This window comes from Myotis yumanensis, unplaced genomic scaffold, assembly GCF_028538775.1.
Source record: "Myotis yumanensis isolate MYYU_CA2020_CCGP unplaced genomic scaffold, mMyoYum1.0.hap1 SCAF_1, whole genome shotgun sequence".
Lineage (NCBI taxonomy): Eukaryota > Metazoa > Chordata > Mammalia > Chiroptera > Vespertilionidae > Myotis > Myotis yumanensis.
Genome location: NW_027223752.1, coordinates 68,847,752 through 68,872,308, shown reverse-complemented (window position 1 = coordinate 68,872,308; position 24,557 = coordinate 68,847,752). Strand labels below are relative to the sequence as shown.

The following is a 24,557-nucleotide window of genomic DNA, read 5'->3' as shown; positions in this document are numbered from 1 at the left end:
GGAGAGCCTGAGGGAGCTTTGGGACAACATGAAATGAAGCAACATACATATAATAGGGGTGCCAGAATGACAAGAAGAAGACCAAGGGTTAGAAAACCTATTTGAACACTTGGAGTGCGGGTGAATTTCCCGCCAAAATATAAGATGGCTCTGTCTTTTGGTTTTGTTCCATCCACCAAAAGGGTGGATTACAAACAAATATTTGGTAATACGCAGTTACAATCGGCCCGAGTTTACACGTTTCCCGCACTCCACCGCAAATCTATATGAACTGAGTTAAAGACGGCTCCTGCGGAGTACGCGCAATTCACGCGAGCCGACTTAACTTGTTTCCCGCACTCCAAGTGTGAAGAAATAATATCAGAAAACTTCCCTGATTTGGGGAAGAAAAGGTCACACAAGCACAGAGTCCCAAACAAGATGAACTCAAAAGATCCACACCAAGACATGTCGTAATTAAAATGGCAAATGTTAACGACACAGAGAGAATCTTAAAGGCTGCAAGGAGAGAAAGAAAGTTATCTAACATGGATCTCCCATTAGATTATCAAATTATTTCTCAACAGAAACACATCAAGCCAGAAAGGAATGGAAGGAAGTTTACAAAGTGATGCAAAGCAAGGGACTGAATCCAAGAATACTCTATCCAGCAATGCTATCATTCAAAATTGAAAGGGAATTCAGGAGCTTCATAGACCAAAAAAGGCTAAGGGAGTTTATCACTACCAAGCCAGCAATGCAAGAAATGCTGAAGGGACTGTTGTAAAAAAAAGGAAATAAAAAAAGGGAAGAAGGAACACAAGCACAGAAAATAAAAATGGCTACAAACAAATACCTATCAATAACTTTAAATGTAAATGTCCTAAATGCTCCAATGAAACGACATCAAGTGGTTGAATGGATAAAAAAAAACATGACCCATATATATGCTGTTTACAAGAGACCCACTTCAGAACAAGAGACTCACACAGACGGAAAGTGAAGGGATAGAAAAATATATTTCAGGCAAATGGAAATGAAAAAAAAAAGCTGGAGTATCAATACTTATATCTGACAAAATAGACCTCTGAGTGAAGGCCATAACAAGAGATGAGGAAGGCCACTTCATAATTCTAAAGGGGTCGATACAACAAGAGGATATAACTCTGGTAAACATATATGCACCCAATGCAGGAGCATACAAATACATAAAAAAACTTCTGGAAGATATCAAGGGAGAGATCGACAGCAATATGATCATAGTAGGGGACTTTAATACCCCACTGACATTACTGGATAAATTCTCTAGACAAAAAATTAGCAAAGAAACAGCAATCCTAAATGACTCACTAGATCATGTGGACTTAATTGACATCTTCAGAACATTTCACCCCAAAGCCTCAGAATATACATTCTTCTAAAGTGCACATGCGACATTTTCAAAGATAGACCACATATTGGGTCACAGGCAAAGTCTCTCCAGATTCAAGAAGGTTGAAATCATATCAAGCATCTTCTCGGACCACAATGGCATAATATTAGAAATCAACTACAATAAAAACAATTTTAAAAAATCCAAACACTTGGAGGCTGAATAGCATGCTATTAAACATGACAATGATACAGGTTGGATGACTCTTTTCCTCCCTCCAAACTATATATTGTCAGAAATCTCCAACAATGATCGGGGCTCATGAAGGATGCGTTTTTCTCACATCAGTGTTTCTCTCTGTCTTTCCCTCTCTTCTACTCTTCCTAAAAAGCAATGGAAAAATATCCTCAGGTGAGGATTATAACAACAACAACAACAAAAATCATTTAAAAATATTAAAACAAACAAACAAACTGAAGTATACTAGTTAGTATGTACTAGGCCAGTGATGGCGAACCTATGACATGCGTGTCAGAGGTGACACGCGAACTCATTTTTTTGGTTGATTTTTCTTTGTTAATGGCATTTAAATATAGAAAATAAATATCAAAAATATAAGTCTTTGTTTTTCTATGGTTGCAAATATCAAAAAATTTCTATATGTGACCTGGCACCAGAGTTAAGTTAGGGTTTTTCAAAATGCTGACACGTCGAGCTCAAAAGATTCGCCATCACTGTACTAGGCTGTGGTGTATTAATTTACAACCCCCTAATTTCTTTAACCTAGAACTATAAAGGTTTATTTATTGTTCATATTATATTTGCTTCAGGTTAGATGACTGTCTTTGCAGTTCTCCTTCAAGCATTGTCCCCTTTCATTATTTCAAGCCACCGTCTTCATATATAGCCTGCTAAGTTGTAGCACAAAGGGAAGACAGATTGTAGGTGATTTGTGCAGATTTAATCACCATACTTGGAAGTGTCACCCACAGTCACCTACATTCTCATGGTCAGAACCCAGTCCTATGGCCCCTCACCATAAGGAAGGCTGATCTTCCTCTGTTTCCAGGAAAAATATAATGAAATATGATCACATAGCATTGTCTCTGCCACACCAAACTCTTAGAAGAATAAAATGTGCCACTAACCATATCTTATAGATGGACTTTTCTATTTTTTTCTTTATCTGTTTTTCTTCTCTATAGTTTCTTTGCTCTCTTCCTTTATATCACGTTACTATATTCTGCGCAAGAATATAGTGTAGTCAGGGTTCGATTCCCGGTCAGGGCACAGGCCCAGGTTGTGGGCTCAATCCCTGTGTGGGGCGTGCAGGAGGCAGCCGACCCATGATTCTCTCTCATCATTGATGTTTCTATCTCTCCCCTCCCACCACCCCCCGCCCCCAGCTTCCTCTCTGAATAAAAATATATTAAAAAAAAAAAAAAAAGAATATAGTGTAATTAGTGGAGGTGAATGAAAAGGTATCTCTTTCCCTGTTGCCTTCATTTCTTAAGGGAGAAGAAAGTCCCTACTATAAGTATGTACATCTTTGTAGTAAGCCCTTGGTACAACTTAAAATTTCCCTCTTCAAAAAATAAATCTCAACTTATTATATTATTTATATTTAGTTTTTATTTAAATATGAGCAACTTGGAATAGCATATTTTTATTGCTTTGCCTAATCCAGTGGTTCTCAACCTTCTGACCCTTTAAATACAGTTCCTCATGTTGTGACCCAACCATAAAATTATTTTTGTTGCTACTTCATAACTGTTCTGTTGCTACTGTTATGAATCTTAATATAAATATCTGATATGCAGGATGGTCTTAGGCGATCCCTGTGAAAGGGTCATTCGACCGCCAAAGGGGTCTCGACCCATAGGTTGAGAACCGCTGGCCTAATCTATAAATGTCAATCTTTATTGATGCTATCTATATAAAAAGGTATCACTATATCTGAAGGGATTTTTTTACTTATTCATTCATCAACTCTAGTTGAGCTCCGCTTATATGACAGGCACTATTCTAAATGTTGGGAATATAGTGGAGAATAAGGTAGAATTCCTACTGTCTTTTATTCTGGTCAGATTTACTAGTATTGATCACCAAAATTTGTGATGGGTGGTACAATGTATCAATTAGTAGCCACAAATTAATTATATGCCAACTATAAGGATTACAGAATTAGGATAAGCATCATAGGATTAGTGCAATATAAATGTATGGTGGTTGGTTTTAGAAATCATAAAATCAATGGGAATAATATGGATCTATTTTTTCTTTTAGTTTTAAAGAAACCCCCTATTTCTATTTCTCAATATGGTAGTCATCAAGCAATCTCCCATCTTCCAACTGGACAACCTCTCTCTCCTAATATGGTTCCAGGTATGAAGTCTTATTCTTAAATTTTTACTTGAAAACTAAATTCTAGGTCATGTATTGTTATGTAGTGAATAAAACATGTCATTTAACAGCATAGTGAAGTAATTTTCTTCTAGTTAATGTTATATATTTTCAAATGACTGATAAAAGCTCAGGGAAGTGATCATTTAAGAATGCACGTTATCTAATAGATTCCTAAAAGCAGAAGAATTACTTGTTTTGCCACTCTGGACTATATTCCCTTTCATCTCTGTTGTTCTATATGTACTTATTTACCTTCTTCAAAATGTGTTTAAATTTATCTCAGAGTCCTTCTATAAACTACTAGATTCACCTATTTTAAACTCTCTACTCTGTACTTATGAATGTTTCAGATCTCACATTGGTTGTAAGATTTGGTTGAAGGAATTATAATCAATCTTAAAAAAAAAAAGGCTACCTAACTACCCAATGCCAGACAACAATGTGCCTTAGCTTTTCTAAAGCAGGTCTTGTGAAATTCTCCTGCAAAATAATGACTTTAACTTGATGTTTTTCTATCATAGATTCTCATGTAAATCATAATGGAAACCCTGGAACTTCAAAACAGAACCCTCCCAATCTTCTTCAGCGTTTAATTCCAGGCCCAAACTTGGAGAGTGAACCCAGAATTCAAGGTGATACACTGAAGCAGGCCACCAAGGATAGAGCCGGTGATTTCCATAAGTTAAAGCAAAGTAAGAATGAGTTGATGAATATTATGCTGAAAGAGTTCTTTAAATACAATTTTTGTTTACAAGGCTCAATTAAGGTCTTTATTACTATAATCTCTAACTAATGACTGTATAGTAAAGCCATATGCATATAAACAGAAAGTATAATGGTGGCAAAATTTAAAAGTAAAGCAGGTTTTAAATGGATAGAGATTTTAAAGAAGAGTTTTAAAAGCTTCTCGTTTGCCAGTGTTCAATAATAAATTTCAGGTGAGTTAATTTTTTTTAAATGCTATTAGTTCTTTTTTTTATATATATATTTTATTGATTTTTTACAGAGAGGAAGGGAGAGGGATAGAGAGTTAGAAACATCGATGAGAGAGAAACATCGATCAGCTGCCTCCTGCACACTCCCCCACTGGGGATGTGCCCGCAATCAAGGTACATGCCCTTGACCGGAATCGAACCCAGGACCCTTGAGTCCGCAGGCCGATGCTCTGTCCACTGAGCCAAACCAGTTAGGGCAAATGCTATTAGTTCTTATGACTAAAATATTTTTGGAGAAGTGAGAAACGATATATTTTACTAGGCTAATGAGTGAAAACTTTAATTATAAGGAACAGAATATAAATAGTTTTGAAAAATGAATTCTGGGGGAAATATAGACCTGGGGAGACTGCCATAGTGGATGTTTCTTACTGCTTTCTTTTTCATCCCCTCCAGTTGCAATTTTACTTCATTTAGGTTTTAGGAGAGAAGTGAAAGAAATTGAATATATTCATAGTACTATGTAATAAAGTATGACTGCTTAATTGTTTCAGAGTTATTGATTTTGATAATACCACAAAAAATTCTGGTAGTAGAGAGAATTTGGGGCAGGACAGTGTCTCTTAAACCATATGACACAGTTCCCTTAAACTATACTTTTTTATTTCCTCTGCTGATTTCAAGGCTTTTTCCCTTCAACTTCTGAACAGACAGAATATCTAAAAGCTCCGATTTGCCTTTGTTAGCTTTTTATGATGGCTTCTATGTTCAGAGCAGTGTTTAGGCGGCTATTTGTACACAGGTTGCTTGTAAAATGAGAACTGCACAGTGTTACATTTTTTTAATCTATTCAAGATATTTTTATTGGTCTTATGACAGTTATTTATATTTCAGCATCTATTATCAACATATAGTTTGCATGCATTCAGTTGACTTTTCTTCCTTGTTACTTAAAAGCATATTTGGGTATCTTGACTAAAGTAATATATGAAAAACTTTTATTTATAAGAATGTGGCTAGTATTTTAAATACAGTGAAAAAATATTTCCTCAAAATTTTGTTAGGATATTGCCTCAAAACTTTTATCTCAACAAAAAGAGGTTTAGAGTAAGGGTATAACTAAATGAAATATCTTAATTTGATTACTTAAGATTTTTTTCTAAACTTATAGTTTATTCCATAAAGTTTTTTATTTGCCTTACATGTTGTTTGTTTATTTTTACCAATCTTTGGGCAAAGAATGTGATTGGAAAGTAATTGCCAGAAAATGATCACTCTGTACTTAAAAGAATCTAAACTCTTGCCCGACCGTTGTGGTTCAGTGGTTGAGCCTCGAACTATGAACCAAGAGGTCATGGTTCATGTTCCTGACAGGGCACATGCCCAGGTTGTGGGCTCAATCTCCAGTAGGAGGCATGTAGGAGGGAGCTGATCAATGATTCTCTCTCATCACTGATGTTTCTATTTCTCTCTCCCTCTCTCTTTCTCTCTGAAATCAATAAGAATATGTTTTTATAAAAAACACTCCAAATTCTTTTCATTGTATATATTTCAGCTCAAATATTATTGTGAGAGTTAAAATTAAGGTGAGCACTATTTTGTGATTTACTTGGACATTATTTCATACATGATTTTAACCTATCAAATAGTTACATAGTTGTCATTTTAAATGTATTTGTGTACTCACACACATATACATATATCCTGTTGTGTTTAGGCAATAATAGTAGTTTTCATTTAGCTCTATTCTTTTACTGATTATTTATATTATTTTGTATTCTGTCAGGTTGTAATAACTATGACTATCTTTTTTCAAAATACTTAATGCTTCTCCTACTTTGGGTGTTCCTTTAAAAGTGTAGTCCCCAAACTGAAATTACTAGTTCAAAGTACTTGACCAGCTTTCTAGATCCTGTTACATATTGTCAGATTGCTCTCTAGAACAGTTTCACAGTGTCAGTGGAGATATTTAAATTTATTTCACTATGGCTTGACCACATTTGCTTTTTAACACTTATAAGGTATTTAGAATATGTTCCTTAAAGATGTTTTGATAAGCATTTACTTTCTAGCAACCTGTTCATTTTTGTGAGGAATTTATTATAATCATTTCTGGGTTTGTAACTGTGCCTCACTTTTGACCACGTAGCATGGTATCTTTGGAAATTGATCCTATATCTTTGTATCAAATCTTTATAAATAATTCATATCTTCAGATACTGACTTTTTATAATTTGCCTTTACCATAGTTTTCCACTTCAGTTGCCTTTCTTGATATGAGACTTTATTCTCTTTTGTCATGCAAAATTTTAATTAAAAATAATTTTTAAATTGTTATAAAATTCACCAAAGTGTTTGATTCAGTGGCACTCAGTACATTCACATTGTTGTACAATCACCACAGCTGTCTAGTTCCAGAACATTTTCATCACCCTGAAAGAAGCCTCTACCCATTAAACAGTCACTTTCTATTCTCTCTCACCAGTAGTTTGTGGCAACTTTCTAATCCGCTTTCTGACTCTGTTAATTCACCTGTTGTGGATATTTCATATATAGGGAATCATACAATATGTAGACTTTGTGCATGGCTTCTTTCACTTAGCATACTGTTTTCAAGTTGCAGCCATGCTGTTTCTTTTTATGGCTGAATAATATTCAATATGGATATTATTGTACGAATACATTTTGTTTATTGTTCACCCATTGATGGACATTTGAATTGTTTCTACTTTTTGGCTATTGTAAGTAGTGCTACCGCTGGTATGGACATTCCTTTACAAGTTTTTGTTGAACACCTGTTTTCAGTTCTTTCAAGTATATACCTGACCTAGATGTGAAATTGCTAGGTCATATGCTAATTCTATGTTTACCTATATAAGAGCTGCCAAACTATTTTCCACAGCAGCTGCACCATTTTAGAATACCACCAGCAATGCATGAGCATTTCCATTTCTCCACATCCTTGTCAACACTCATTGTTTTCTTTTTTTCTTTTTTAACTATTGCCATCCTAGTGGGTGTGAACTGGTATCTCACTGTAATTTTCATTTTACCAATGACTAATGACATTGAGCATCTTTTTCATATACTTGTTTGCCATTTGTATATCCTCTTTGGAGAAATGTCTCTTCAGGTCCTTTACCCATTTTTAAATTGGGTTGTTTGTCTTTGTTCAGTTTTAAGTGTTCTTTATACATTCTGGATAAAAGACCCTCATCAGATATATGATTTGCAAATATTTTTGTCCATTCTGTGTGTTGTCTTTTCACTCTAATAGTATCCTTTGATACAGAAAGTATTTTAATTTTGAAGTCCAGTTTATCTATTTTTTCTTTTGTTCATGCTTTTGGTGTCATATCTAAGAAACCTACGCCAAATCAAAGGTCTTGAAGATTTCCTGCTGTTTTCTTCTAAGAGCTTTGTAGTTTTAGCTTTTATGTGTAGATTTTCGACCTATTTTAAATTAATTTTTTATATGATGTGAGTTAAGGGTGCAAATTTCTTCTTCAGTAGGGTATTTTCCCAGCACTATTTGTTAAAGAAAGTCTTCTTTCCCCCATTGAACAGTCTTGGCATTCTTGTCAAAAATCAGTTGGCCCCAGATGTTTGGGTTAATTCTGTACTCTCAATTCTGTTCCATTCAGACCAGATGACAGTACCACACTGTTTAGATTACTGTAACTTTGTAGTAATTTTTGAAATCGGGACGTATGAGTCTTTCAACTTTGTCCTTCTTTATAACATTTTTTGACTACATGTGATCTCTTAAAATTCCAAGTGAACTTTAAGATCATTTGTTTATTTTTACTAAAAAGGCAGCTGGGATTTTAGTAGGAATTGCATTGAATCTGTAGATTACTTTGGAGTGTACTCTCATCTAAACAATATTAAGTATTCCAATCCATGGAAAATGGGATGCTTTCCACTTATGTAGGGTATCTTTCATTTCTTTTAGCAATGTCTGATAGTTTTCAGTGTGTAAGTCTTGTGCCTTCTTGGTTAAATTTATTCCTAAGCACTTTGTTCATTTTGATGTTATTGTAAATCAAATTTTCTTAATTTCCTTTGTAGATTGTTCATTGCTAATGCATAGAATATGACTGATTTTCTTTAAAGGGTAACTTTTTTTAAAAAAATTCTTTATCGTTTAAAGTATTACATATGTCTCCTTTTTTCCCTGGCTGTTACCACACCTCCAGAACATGCCCTCACACCCCCGCTCTCTGTGTTCATGGGTCATGCTTATATGCATTCATACAGGTCCTTTGGTTGACCTCTTGTCCCCCCTCCCCTGCCTTCTTTCTGAGGTTGGATGGCCTGTTTGATGCTTCTCTGTCTCTGGATCTATTTTTGTTCATCAGTTTATATTGTTCATTATATTCCGCAAATAAGTGAGATCATGTGATCTTTATCTTTCTCCAGCTGGCTTATTTTGCTTAGCATAATGCTCTCCAGGTCCCGCCATGCTATTGCAAATTATAGGAGTTCCTTCCTTTTTACAGCAGTGTAGTATTCCATTGTGTAGATGTACCACCGTTTTTTAATCCACTCATCTGCTGATGGGCACTTAGGCTGTTTCCAAATCTTAGCTATTGTAAATTATGCTGCTATGAACATAGGGGTGCATATATCCTTTCTGATTGGTGTTTCTGATTTCTTGGGATATATTCCCAGAAGTGGGATTACTGGGTCAAATGGGAGTTCCATTTTTAATTTTTTGAGGAAACTCCATACTGTCTTCCACAGTAGCTGCACCAGTCTCCATTCCACCAGAAGTGCATGAGGGTTCCTTTTTTTCCACATCCTCACCAGCACTTGACTGTTTTGTTTTCTTTTGGGCTTTTGGTTTTAAATTCCTTTAATGTAGTTTTCTAATAATATACTAATCCTTGGTCCCATCTTAAAGATTTAGAATATGGTATTTTATTTTCATTATTTTAAAAATAAATGTGCATCAGTATTTTATATATATTGTATATAATGTATTTATCATATACATTAGCATATATGTAAACATGTATGTGTATATATAAAGTCAATCTTTTTTTAAATATATATTTTATTGATTTTTTTACAGAGAGGAAGGGAGAGGGATAGAGAGCTAGAAACATCGATGAGAGAGAAACATCGATCAGCTGCCTCCTGCATACCTCCTGCTGGGGATGTGCCCGCAACCAAGGTACATGCCCTTGACCAGAATTGAACCTGGGACCCTTCAGTCTGCAGGCCAATGCTCCATCCACTGAGCCAAACCAGCTAGGGCTAAAGTCAATCTTTTTAATATGATTCAAATTTTCTGTTTTACATCAACTACATTTTTGTTTTCTTTTTACCTTTTGACACTTTTCTCCCACCCCTACCCTTTGCCTCTGGCAACTACCAATGTGTTCTCTGTATCCATGAGCTTGGTTTGTTTTGTTGATGTTCTTAGATTCCACATATAAGAGAGATCATGTGGTATTTATTGTTTTCTGACTTATTTCAGTTAGCATAATGCCCTCAGATAATACTTGTTGCAATGATTTGTTTTTTTATGGCTAAGTAGGTATATATATATAGATGCCACAGTTTCTTTTTTTTTTTTCCTTTTATTTAAAAAGTATATATTTTTATTTCAGAGAGAGGAAGGAAGAGGGAGATAGAGAAACATCAATGATTAGAGAGAATCATTGATCTGCTGCCTTCTGCACGCCCCCTACAGGGGATTGAGCCCACAACCGGGGCATGTGCCCTGACTGGGAATTGAACCCCGACCTCCTGGTTCATGGTTTGACACTCAACCACTGAGCCAGGCCACATTTACTTCTTTACTCATTCATTCATCCATAGATACTTAGGTTGTTTCCATGTCTTGGCTATTGTAAATTAATGCTACAATGAACATAGGGGAGCAAGATTTATTTATTTATTTTTATTCTTCTTGGTGTTCCTCTGTCTTGGATATAAGGATGTTCCTTTCCAACAGGTATAGGAAAGGCACCTTTCACATGAGGATTTTATGACCTGCTTTAGGAGAAGGTCAGAAAGTTCTTTCTGCACATGCCATTTCTCAAATTCCTTCAGCTTCAGTAGTCTCTCCTTATCCATGGGGGATATGTTCCAAGATCCCAGGGGACACCTGAAACCAGGGATAGTACCAAACCATATATATACTATGTGTTTTTTTCTATGTATACATACCTATGTTAAAGTTTAATTTATAAATTAGGCACAGTAAGAGATTAACAACAATAACTAATAACAATTATAACAATATACTGTAATAAAAGTTATGTGAATATGGTCTTTCTCAAAATATCTTATTGTATTGTACTTACCTTTTCACTTAAAGGAAACCCTTTTTTGGCTTCTCTTTGGCATACCTGAATTGCCAGCATCACTTCTCTTATGCTTTGGGCCATTTTTAAGTAAAAGAAGAGTTTATTGAATACAGGCACTGTGCTAGTGTGACAGGTGATCAGATAACTGAGATTACTACTAAATGACTAATTGGTGGGTAGCATAGACAATGTGGATAAACTGGACAAAAAAATGATTTGTGACCCAGGTGGGACAGAGAAGGGCAGTAGGACATTTCATCTGGCTACCCAGAATAGTGTACAATTTAAAACTTACAAATTATTTATTTTGGGAATTTTCCATTTAATAATTTTGGAGCAAGGTTGACTATAGGTAACTGAAACATGGAAAGCAAAACTTTGGATAAAAGGTGACTACTGTGTTTAAGATGCTGTATTTGAGGGTATTTTGTCCTGAATTCCATCATTCCCCTATCCGAAACTTCCCCAAGAAGTTTCATAGTCCAGAAACTGAGTTGGTAGATTGTCTCAGAACTCGTTTAACCTGTCCCTCGGTGCTGGGCATTTCTATGGAAACAAAAGAAAAACAAAGGTTAACCATTGGAACAACTGTAGGGTTGGGAAAACTAGGCTTATAGTTGTTTGTATGGAAAATAATACAATCTAATCTAATAAAAGAGTAACATGCAAATTGACCACTCCTCCACTATGCCCAAGCCATGCCCACCAGCCAATCAAAGCAACTATATGCAAATTAACCTAACCAAGATGGCAGCCAGCAGCCATGGAGCTGGAGCAAGCAGGAGGCTTGGTTGCCCCAGCGATGGAGGAAGCCAAGCTTCCTGCCTGCCCTGGCCAGCTGTGACCTCCGGAAAAGGCAACAAAGTTTTAATTATAGAAGATAGATAAATCCCAGATACCTGCTTCAAGCCAGCCTCCACTGGGAGCTTGGGTGGCTGGGGGTCATGGCCAGCCTGCAAACAGCCATCAGCCCCTCACCCAGGATGGCCACAACCTCATGGGGTGAGAGTCCCCACTGGGGGCCTTGGCCAGCCTGCAAACAGCCATCAGCCCCTCACCCAGGCTGGCCAGGCACCCCTTCAAAGAATTGCACCCTCCAATTTCAAAGTAGTTGAAATTGAGAATCATGGAAGGCCCACCTGTTTTTCAGTTAAAAGGGACATAGCCTATAGGTTTAGTTGCCTTGAATAGAGAAAATGGTTCATTTAAAATGTCAACCCATACTTAAAGTTGCACAGACATTACTTTAAACAGTAGATGATGATTGATCAAGCTGCTTCTCATATGTACTTTTCTGTGTAGCATGCTCCAGGGAAGTAGCAGCAGGGATTTACTTGTTTAACCTTGTTTAATGATTATTCTGAACAACGTTGGAGAGACAACCTAGTGTATCCGAGAGTACATGATTTTCTTTTATGTATGGGGCTTTTAAAAGTATTTTTCAACCTCTGGTCCTGCATGATTTTCTTTTTTTTAATTTAAAGAATTATTTTAAAGATATATATATATATATATTTATATTGATTTCAGAGAAGGGAGAGGGAGAGAGAGATAGAAACATCAATGATGAGAGAGAATCATTGGCTCTCTCTTGTAGGCCCTACAGTGGGGTTTGAGCCCGAAATCCCGGCATGCACCCTGACCTGGAATCAAACCCAAGACCTCCTGGTTCATAGGTTGATGCTCAACTACTCAGCATGCCAGCTGGGCTGCATGATTTTCCTTTATGTATGGGTCTTTTAAAACTATTTTCAACCTTTGGTCCAACTGGCTTAGTGAGTTCACCTTTGACATATCCACTCTGATCACATATAACGAAACACAAAATGTAAAAAAATAGAGAACTAAAAGGATATTGATACTCTCAAAAACGTGCTAAACATTTCTGTGGTCAAGAAATGACACAAAAATACAGGATGATGAAAAGAATTGAATGATTGGACCTATTCGGCTCTGGGTCTGGAAATGCAAGTTTCCAGGAATTTGGCTTTTAAGAGCAATAAGAATAAATTGGAATCACTTAACATAGTAGCCAGGCTTATTACTTAAAGCCAGGACCTGATTATTGCCCCATTTCCCTTGGCAGAGCAAGCAGAAAATAAAGCTGTTGCTGACTGCCATCAAGGATTATAATATTTATAACCTAAAAGGCTTATGGAAATAGGAACTTATAGGTGGAGCCTTGTGACCATGCACAAAACCACACCACCATTAGTTATATACTGAATCTGTGCTATCCCCACTAGTATCATGGAATAGAAACTCTGAGATGTGATTATGAAAACTCATAGACTGGGGAACTAGGTGAAAGCATCTTTAAAATGACTAGGTAATACGGGTGAACACAGAGAGGGAAAAAGAGAAAAACGTAAGTACCCCCACATCCTGAAAATTAGTCAGCAAACCAAAACTCTAAACTTATGAGAAATGGTCATGCTAGAAGAGATAGCTACATATCAAAAATTAAAACATGAAAATAATTTTATGTAACAGTCTACTATAAATTAAATATTTTAAGGGTGCTGAAAGAGATTAATGAAGATATAACCTCAATTTAAGAAATAAGCAGGAATAAAACAAAAACAGATAGATATAAAAATCAATTACACATTATAAAAATGAAAAATATAATCATCGAAATAAAAATCAGACCATGAACATAGTTGACTAAAGTAAGTGACTTAGAAGCTTGTATTGAGATATTCATCAGAATGTAGCACAGAATAACAGACATATTTTAGAGACAAATATATATCATATATATATATGATAGATGTTAAAAGAAACAGAAGGTGTATGTCTAATAGGAGTTTGGGGTAGAGAATGAACGAAATAATCAATTATTGAAAAGAATGAAAAATTTAAAGAGCTCAGAATTTTCTGCAATTGAAGAAAGATATGACTTCTCAGATAAAATGTGTTTGCTGAGTGTCAAGTATAATAAATGAAGTAAATCTTTCGTTTTAGGCAAACATCAGAGTATCCAAAAATTAAGGAAAAAATCTTAAATGATATCAGAAAATATAATTTCCAAGTAATGACAATTACATTTAAAGCAGACTTTTTATCAGCAAATCAAATGTCAAATATAATGGATTAATATCACATGAATGGAAAATAATTACTAAAATAGAATGTTATACCAGATAATGAGGACAACAGCAAAACGAAGACGTATTCAGTTACACGAGACTGAGTTTACCTCTCATGGACCCTCAGTGAAAGAAGAGTAAAGGTTATTTAGTAAAAAGAAAATTGAAGAGGTATAGTAACAGCTACAAAATAATAGGAACTCAAATTGATCAAAGCTGTTGGTAAATTTAGTTAGAAACAGTAAGAAAACTGTTTCTGTGTTAAGACAGCAAAAATAATAGCAAATAATAATAAAAAAATAGGGTGAGAAGGTCCATGTCTTGTGTAGAAAGAAGACAAATATTGTAGAAAGAAGACAGCAAAACCAATAGCAAATAATAATTTTAAAAAATAGGGTGAGAAGGTCCATCCATGTCTTGTGTAGAAAGAAGACAAGTATTGAATACTTTGAAATTTTGTTAGAAAAATTTATGAAGTAGGTATATTTAAAATTTAAGGGTAACACTGCTCTCATCCAACAGTGGGTAGAGGAGGAAAAGAAGGTAATATTGAAAGTTAAGGAAGAAGAAAATCCAAAGAATGTAATCTAACCAGTAAAATCAAAGAAATAAGGTGTCAAATACTACAAAAAACATTGGTAAAGATAAACAAATTAAAGTTATCTGTTTAGATGATAAAAGGATACAAAAGTCAGCTGTATAGTGTTTACAGCTAAATCATGAAAATGAAAGGACTACAGAAGATATTTCTCACTTCTGGATATGTACCCAAAAGAATTGAAAACAGGGACTCGAACAGATATTTTACAAATGAATGGATAATAAAAATGTGGCCCGTATATACAGTGGGATATTATTCAGCCTTAAAAAGGAAAGAATTTTGGACATGTCAACATAGATGAACCTGGAAGTTATTGTGCTAAGTTAAATAAACCAGTCACAATAGGACTAATACTGTTAGGATTCCACTTATATGAAGTACCTAAAGTAGTCACATTCATAGATACTAAAAGTAAATAGTGGTTGCCAAGGCCTGGGTGGGGAAGGGAGCATTATTATTTAATGAATACAGAGTTTCAGTTTGGGGAAATGAAAAAAGTTCTGGACATAGATGGTGGTGTGGGTTGCACAAAAATATTAGTGTATTTAGTGACTCTTAACTATACATTAAAAATAGTTAAGATGGACATTTTATGTAATATATATTACTATAATTTTTTAAAAAAGATATTCCTTGGTGGAAAAATCAAAATAAAGCTGATGTAAAGTATTAGCAAATGGCAAAATAGATTTTTGTGTGTTTTTTAAAAAATATTTTTTATTGATTTTTTTTTTACAGAGAGGAAGGGAGAGGGATAGAGAGTTTGAAACATCGATGAGAGAGAAACATCGATCAGCTGCCTCCTGCACAACCCCCCAGTGGGGATGTGCCTGCAACCAAGGTACATGCCCTTGACTGGAATCGAACTCGGGACCCTTCAGTTCGTAGGCCTACGCTCTATCCACTGAGCCAAACCAGTCAGGCTAGATTTTTGTTGTTGTTGTTAATCCTTACCTGAGGATATTTTTCCATTGAATTTGACAGAGTGGAAGGGAGAGGGAGAGACAGAGAGAGAGAGAAACATCCATGTGAGAGAGACACTTCAATTGGTTGCCTCCTGCACACACCTTGACTGGGACTGAGGATTGAGTTCCTGACCTGAATTGAACCCAGGACCCTTCAGTCCACAGGCCAACACTCCATCTGAGCCAAACCTGCTAGTGTGACAAAATAGATTTTAATGAAAAAAGAAAAATCCAAGGCTATTCTATAATAACAAGAGGAATGATCTACTAAAAAGAGTAAATAAAAGGAAATAATCATCTAAAAATAGCCAATAAATAGATAAGAAGCTGATGCAATTTCAAGAAGTAATTGAGAGCTACATACCATAATTAATGTGAAAATTTTTAATGTACTATTAAAATTAATAAAAAGCGAAGAAGACTAGAAACTTTGAAACAAAAATTATCAAGGTTGGTCAAGTATATAAATCTTTAATAAAGAGAAAATAAACATTTTTCAGGTATACATGGAACAGTTGCAAAAATTGGCTAGATACTCGGTCACAGAGAATCTTAATAAATTTCAAGCAACTTATATCTTGAATAGTGTTTTAAAATTTATATATTATAAACTATTTTTTAAAATTTATATTTATTGATTTCAGAGAGAAAGGGAGAGGGAGAGAGAGATAGAAACATCAAGGAGAAACATCAATAATGAGAGAATCATTGATCGGCTGCCTCCTGCATGCCCCACACTGGGGATTGAGCCCGCAACCCAGGCATGTGCCCTGACCGGGAATCAAACTGTGACCTGGTTCATAGGTCAACACTCAACCACTGAACCACGCCAGCTAGGCTATAAATTATAAACTTTAAAAAGTCAATCCTCAGTAACTTATTGGAAGGGATTTATAGTGGGCATTTCAAAATTTGCAGGCTGAACAACAATATAAATACCACACATCAAAATGTGAGGGATACATCGAAGTAGTAGGATTTACAGCTAAATTTATGACCTTAAAAACATTAAGGAAAAAACTCTAAAAATTAAATGAGTTGACTTCAACTCAGAAATAGTAGTAGTAGTAATAATTGTAGTGGTAGTGGACATACTACTGCTATTAATGATGAAAATACTAATAATAGCTAACATTGAAGTAGTTAATATGTACCAGTTGCTGTTCTAAAGTGTCTGTATATATAAACCCATATCAAACCCATGTGTAGGTACTATCATTATTCCCATTTCTTAGATTGGAAACAGACACAAAGACATTTCATAACACTTCCAAGATTACTTAGCTAGTAAATAGCTGAGTCAGGATTAAATCCCTGAAAATCTGGCTTCAGAGAAAGAAAGTGAAAAAGCATAACCTAAAGGATGTAGAGGGGAGGAGAAAATAAAGACAAGAGCAGACACAAATGAAATGGAAGATAAAGAATAATTAGATAGGAGCAAACAACAAGAACAGAAACAAACCTCTATTAATACTGATGAAGAAAAATAGGAAAGATAAAGAGTATTCAGGATAACAAAGAAGGTATAGCTACTAGTATAAATCACAAAAAAATATTTAAAACTTTGAAAATAGATCAAATGAATAATTTTCTGTAAAATTATTAATTACCAAAATTGGTTCAAGAAGATTTGAAAACCTGAATAAACCAATAACCATTAAGTTGAATAGGTAATCAAAAGTCTCACCCCAAACGACACACTGCTAAGATGACACAAATTACCCATATCAAGAATGAAAAAAGAGAGTATCAATGTAGAGCCTATAAATAGTAATATTAGAGGATATTACATGAGGTATTATGAATTAGTGCCAAAATATTTGAAAATTTAGAAGAAATAGATAATAGCCTATAAGAAGATATGGAAAATCTGAATAGTTTCATGTCTATTTAAGATATTGAATCTATAATTTAAAACCTTTCCTTAATTAAATTTTCATGCCCAAATAGTTTTGCTGGTGAATTCTTCCAAGCATTTAAGAAGAAATACACCAATTTAATGTAAACTCTTCCGCAGAATTGAAAAGGAGGAATCACTTCCTAATTCATTTTATGAAGCCAAGATAAATTGGATAGCAAAACTAAGGATATTATGAGAAAGGAAAGTTATATTACAGTCCCTTTTAACATAGATATAAAAATCTTGAATAAAATATTAGCAAATCAAATCCACAAGTAGATAAATATGATATACATGATGACTATGTTGGATTTATTCTGAAAATGCAGTCTATGTATGTAATTCACCACTTTTACAAAATATATGAGAAAAAATCAAATAGTAATCTCCATAGACTAGCATTTGAGGAAAATCAGTGTGTATTCATGATAATCAATAAACTAAACAAACTGGGATTAGAAAGTAATTTCTTTAACCTGATAGAAAGTATCTACAAAAATCCTAAAACAAACATCATACTTAATTGTGAACTATCAAAAGCTTTCTCCCTGAATTTCCAGAAGACTGGCACTATTATCACTTCCATTCATCTTTTCACTGTAGGCACTAGTCAGTGAAATAAAGTGCCAGAAAAGGAAATAAACAGTATATAGATTGGAAAGGAAGAAAGAAACTAATAAACTGATATTATTTACAGACATCATTTGATATGTAGAAAATTCAAAACAATCTGCAAACTTAAATGTATTTAACAGAATTATTAGATGTAGGTTAATATAAAAATTAATTATATTTTTAAAATATATTTTATTGATTTTTTACAGAAAGGAAGGGAGAGGGATAGAGAGTTAGAAACATCGATGAGAGAGAAACATCAGCTGCCTCCTGCACACCCCCTCCTGGGGATGTGCCTGCAACCGAGGTACATGCCCTTGACCGGAATCAAACCTGGGACCCTTCAGTCTGCAGGCTGACGCTCTATCCACTGAGCCAAACCAGTTAGGGCAATTAATTATATTTTTATGTCACCAAAAAAATATAAAGTGAAATTTTAACATAGAAACTATTTTAATAGCATAAAATGCATCAGATCCTTGAAAAAAAATCTTACAAAATAGTTACAAGAACCTCTATAAACTACAAAATATTGTCATAAATTAGATAATAGGTAAAGAAATTTGTTTTCATATATTTACTCTTCTCAGACTGATCTAGAATTTCAATGTTTATCTCATTTATAATCCCTGCAGCATTGGGGGAGGGGGTGGAATTTTGATAAGCTGACTAAAATTTGTATGGAAATACAAAGGACTAGGAATAGTCAGGACAATCTATAAGAAGAACAAACCTAAGCAACTTCCACTATCAGATATCAAGACTTATAAAACTATTGATAAAGTAATTAAGACAATGTGATATTGGCACAAAAATAGGCAGATGGAACAATGGGACAGTATAGGGAATCCAGAAACTGTTGACGTATTTATGGTCACTTGGTTTATGACAAAGTTGATACTGCAGTACAGTTGGGGAAAGAATAGTCTTTTCAATAAATAGTACAGGGTCAGTTGAATAGCCAAATGGAAAAATATTAACCCTGCTCCCCTATCTCACATAATACACAGAATTAAATTCAAGGCAGGTTTAAAATTAAAAGCTAATAGAACTTCTAGAAGAAAACAGTATCTTCATGATGTGGAGTAAGCAAAGATTTCTTAAACCAGATATCAGATACCCTTCCTGCCAAAGAAAGCTAACCATAAATGGGAAAAAAATGATAAATTGGACTGTATTAAAATTAAGAACTTTTACTAATCAAAAGATTAATTAGAGTGAGAAGGTGTACATAACCTATGACTTAGAACCTAATATGTATCTATAAATACTCTAATGGTATGAGAATGGATAAATCTGGCATATACCATATATACAATGGAATCATGTAGGATTTAAAAAGAATGAATTCTAGGAATATATCCTAAGAAACTAGAAACACCAATCAGAAAGGATAATGCACCCCTATGTTCATAGCAGCACAATTTACCATAAGCTAGGATTTGGAAACAGCCTAAGTGCCCATCAGCAGATGAGTGGGTTAAAAAACTGTGGTACATCTATACAATGGAATACTATGCTGCCATAAAAAAGAAGTAATTCTTACCATTTGCAACAGCATGGATGGAGCTGGAGAGCATTATGCTAAGTGATATAAGCGAGTCAGAGAAAGATAATTATCACATGATCTCACTCATTTATGGAATATAATGGTCAACATAAACTGATGAACAAAAACAGATCCAGAGACAGAGAAGCATCGATCAGACTGTCAAACCTCAGAGGGAAGGTAGGGGAGGGTGTGGGTAAGGGGGAGAGATCAACCAAAGGACTTGTATGCATGCATATAAGCCTAACCAATGGACACAGGCAACAGGGGGTGAGGGCATGAGTGGGGAGGTGGCGGGGTGGGGGGGGCATTGGGGCAATAAGGACACATATGTAATACCTTAATCAACAAAGAAAAAAAAAGAATGAATAAAGCCACATTTGACAACATGAATACATCTCAAAAGTAGAATGTGGAAGGAATAAAACATGTTGCAGAATAGATACAAGATGATGCTGTGTTGGGGATCCCAAGACCACCCTCAGGCTTAATGACTCAGTAGAAGGGCTCATAGGACCCAAAAGAGTAGTTATACTCACAGTTACCGTTTAGTACAGTGAAAGGACACAGATTAAAATCAGCAAATGGAAAAGACTCATGGGGCAAGGTCCAGGAGAAAGCAGACACAGGCTTCCAGGAGTTCCAGTGGAGTTGCATGGAAATGTGTGTGATTTTCCCAGTAAAGATTTGTGACAACACATGTTCAGTGTTGCCAACCAGGGAAGCTCATTTGATCCTTGGTGTCCAGGATTTTTGTTGGGGGTTAGTTATGTAGTACCCCCTTTTAGTCATGTGGTGCCCAAGTGACTGGGCTCTGCTACTCAGACTCTAGCCCTCCCCTGTCCACCCAGCAAAAACAAATATTCACCTTCAGTTTGTTAGGATAAATGTATCCAATCAAACTGGTATACTATGGCCCAAAGCCTCAGTCTTATAAAGTCACCTATCAGGCATAAGTACTCAGTTATCTGTTAGGATCCAGTCAAGGGCCAATTTTGAAGACAAGCATTTCTTTGAAATGTGCAGAGTTTGAGCACCCCAGGCATGCTGAATTAACTCTTTCCTGGCAAGATGCCATATATTCAAAGTTCAAAAGCCTGTCGATCAATACATAAATCTTCATAGGCATGCTTAACGCCCAATTTAAGATAGAGGTTTCCTTTAGGATAGGAAGAGATTACTAAGGAGAGGTACCCAGGGAACTTTAATTGTATCTGTAATGTTTAATTTAATTTGAAAGTTCTGAAACAAATATAGCAAAATTAAAATTTGATAAAGCTCTCGATTATAGGAACATGAGTGTTATATTCTCCATACTTCTCTGTATATCTGAAAATATTTAATAAAAAATAGAAAAATGTTAAACTTTTATAAAATGTAAGTCATAGTGCTACATTAAAAAGAAAGATTTTTGCAAAATATTTGAAGAAATGGTTGGTTCTATTCTTCAATGTACTACAATATTGTCTTGAGAAGACATTTTCTTGATATGGATTCAGAAAGGCAGTCAGTAAAACTTAGTACATAAGAATTTGTTCAATACATTATAGCCTTGTTTATTTTGAATGTTAAAGAATATTTGAATACTGAAGTGCAATGTCTGAGTATTTAATGTAATAAGGTTAATGTAGTTGTCATACATATGTAAAATGTGCCTGGTATTACTTCTCCAAAAATTAGCAAATTACTTTCCACCTCAGGCCCTTTATCCTATGTTAATGCTAAGGCTTAGTCCAGTAAGTGTGGTGTAAGATAAAAGGGATAGGCAAGGAGAAAACTATTTGACCTTGAAGCAATCAAATTGTATGCTTTCTTTCCCTTCTTTCTTCCCTCCATAGAATTAGTCTTAAGGGGAAAAAAATAACAAAAAGACAACTGTGGATTATATCAAGAAGTGGAAAGACAAGCTGAACCTCTCTGCATTGGAAATGGGAGATGGTCAAATTGTTCAGATAGTATTAGCCATAATTTCTTAGCTACCATGCTTCTTTCATTTCCTCTGTCTCTCTTTACCTTCCTTAAGTCCATTCAATTAACAGATTTCTCCCTGTGCCTATTACATGGAGGTCCTATACCCTGAGATGCAAAATAAGTATGGTCTTTTTGCCCCAAAAATGTTCCTGGTAATGAAATAAAAATAAACAGTTCAAAAGCCAGACAGTAGTTTTCCCTATATAGTGTTTTGTGAGAAATGCCTGCAGTAACATTTCTGTCACAGTTTGTACACCCCACTCCCCTCCCAGCACTCATGACTCTAACTCATGTCTCCACAGATTAAGTTTTCACATGTCATGGACCCTCAGGGATAGTCAAAATGTAGGTATTAAATTTAATAATGCAGGAGTCACTTGAATGTGTTCATTGCCAAATGAATGGTACAAGTAGATAGTACCAGTAGATGAAGGCTAGAAAGAGGTTGCCTCCTTTAGAGTAAAATTTAGTAAAATTTTAGTAAAATTTCCTTTCTTTTTCCTCTCTAGAGTTATAACGAAGTCAGATTGATTCATATTGTTTATAAAAATGGTAATATATTAAAAGAATGACATGAAAAATATAAACCTCTTTTTTAATAGAATAGTTGAGAAATTGAAACCCATTCATGAACCTTGAGCTAATGAAGCAAAAAAGTATCTAATTTATCTTGCTTTGACTCTAGTACATAATTGCAATATACTGTTTAGTTCTCTTGACTGAAATGCCCTTTTTTGATTGAGAAATGTTCTAGTTATCTGTCATTGTCCTTTAATTTTCTACATTGTCCTTTAATAATGCTTCAGAGATGGTCTAATATTTAATTCCTGAAATTCACAGTCTGATATTTAAGGTGTTTTAAAGAATATCTGTCATTCTATATGAAGGTCTATCATGTTGTTTAAAGTGAGCTGAAGTGTATCAACAATCTCTTATGACTTTTTTTTCCAACTTGATACTGCCTGAAGGCTTTGGATAGCTAGTGTGTATGTTGCTTCTTTGTGTTTTCATGTTTAAACTGTTAGATGAAGCTATCTTGTTACTGATAGTCTCTAAGTTAATCATTTACAACCAGCCACCAGGGTGAAAATAATACTCAAGTTCACAATTGAATTCTGCTACAATATAAGGAAAGCTACCCAAACTAAATATAATTACTGTATTGCTCCTCTAGCTGAGCACAGCTTTAACATTGTGGTTATTGAGAGACAGAACTGAATTTAAAATCTTCAAATAGGTAAAATGTCCCAGACAGTGTGGCTCAGTGGTTGAGCATCAGACTATGAACTAGGGGTCATGGTTCGATTCCTGGTCAGGACACATGCCCAGTTGCAGACTTGATCCCCAGTGTGGGGCATGCGGGAGGCAGCCAATCAGTGATTCTCTCTCATCTGTTTTTCTTTCCCTCTCCCCTCTTCTCTGAAATAAATAAAAATATTTTATAAATAAATAGGTAAAATGCTTCAGAGATAGTCTAATATTTCATTCCTGTTGAAACACATCACAGATTTATATCATCATGTGGTAACTTTACCCTCATTACTTCCTTTTTCCTTTCTTAAATATAGTTATTCTCCAAGATCATATCTTTGACTTATAGCTGTTTTCTTTAAATATTTATTTCCAAAGAGAAATTATGTTCTCATTGTTTAACCTATTATCTTTACATTTATGAGTCTTAAATCTACACATCTAGCCCTTACTTCACACCTAGAATCTAGTTAGCTCCATATATGTAACTATAAAATATTTTCATTTGGCTCTTTTACTGTAACCCTAAGCTCAGTATACCTAAAGTAACATTTGCTTTCCCATACATTTATAATTATTACATTTTGGGTGTAGGCACCGTTATTTTTAGTTTCCAGGCTAGGATTATAGAATCATTCCTTGACTCTTTCACTTCGTTGTGCCACATATTCAATTTGTCATTTTTAAATGTATTTGATTCACCTGTTCTTAACATTTCCTCTGATATCTTCCTAGTTTAACTACTATAGCTTCTTACCTGACTAGACCCTGGAGATGCTGTGGTGCATAAGATTAGATTCCTGATGTCTGTTTCAAAGAAATCATGACAACAGCCTATTGCTTACATAAAGTTCAGACTTCCTCTATCAAATAGAAACCAATGGTAACAAGTCTCCACATTCAGATGTCCTTTCTAGATCATTGTTGTTGCAGCACACATAGCATCACTTTCTAATTATTTGTTTGCATATTTGTCTCCCTTACTACTCTGAGTTACTGGAGATGGAGATTATAAGTACATTTTTGTATAGTTGTGCCTAGCATTTTTGTTTAATAGTGCCTAGCACGATATCTGTCACATACATCAGTCAATATTTGTTGAGTGGATGGATTAAAAGCATAATAGATACTTTTATATACTTTGTCATTCATTCTAACAGTCACCTTGTTTAGTGGATATAGGAAGTCTTTTTTTTTTTTTTAATATATTTTATTGATTTTTTACAGAGAGGAAGGGAGAGAGATAGAGAGTTAGAAACATCGATGAGAGAGAAACATCGATCAGCTGCCTCCTGCACATCTCCCACTGGGGATGTGCCCGCAACCCAGGTACATGCCCTTGACCGGAATCGAACCTGGGACCTTTCAGTCCGCAGGCCGACGCTCTATCCACTGAGCCAAACCGGTATTGGCGATATAGGAAGTCTTTTTGTTTTTATTTATTTATTTTATCAATTTATTGATTTTAGAGAGAGAGCTTTATTGTTCTACTTATCCATGTATTCATTGGTTGCTTTTTGTATGTGTTTTGATCAGAGATTGAACCCACAACCTTGGCAGTTCTGAAAATACTCAACCAGAGATGAGAAAATACAGACAGG

At 34.9% G+C, this 24,557-nt stretch overlaps 1 protein-coding gene across 2 annotated transcripts in view; it reads left to right on the top strand.

Moving 5' to 3' along the window:
• Positions 1–24,557, top strand: part of GOLM2 (golgi membrane protein 2) — a 113,335-nt gene that overhangs the window by 70,323 nt on the left and 18,455 nt on the right. For both annotated transcript variants that reach the window (XM_070423580.1, XM_070423570.1), the window contains exons 7-8: positions 3,638–3,736; positions 4,279–4,449. In XM_070423580.1, the coding sequence (XP_070279681.1) occupies positions 3,638–3,736; positions 4,279–4,449 (270 nt within the window). The remainder of the gene's footprint in view (positions 1–3,637; positions 3,737–4,278; positions 4,450–24,557) is intronic.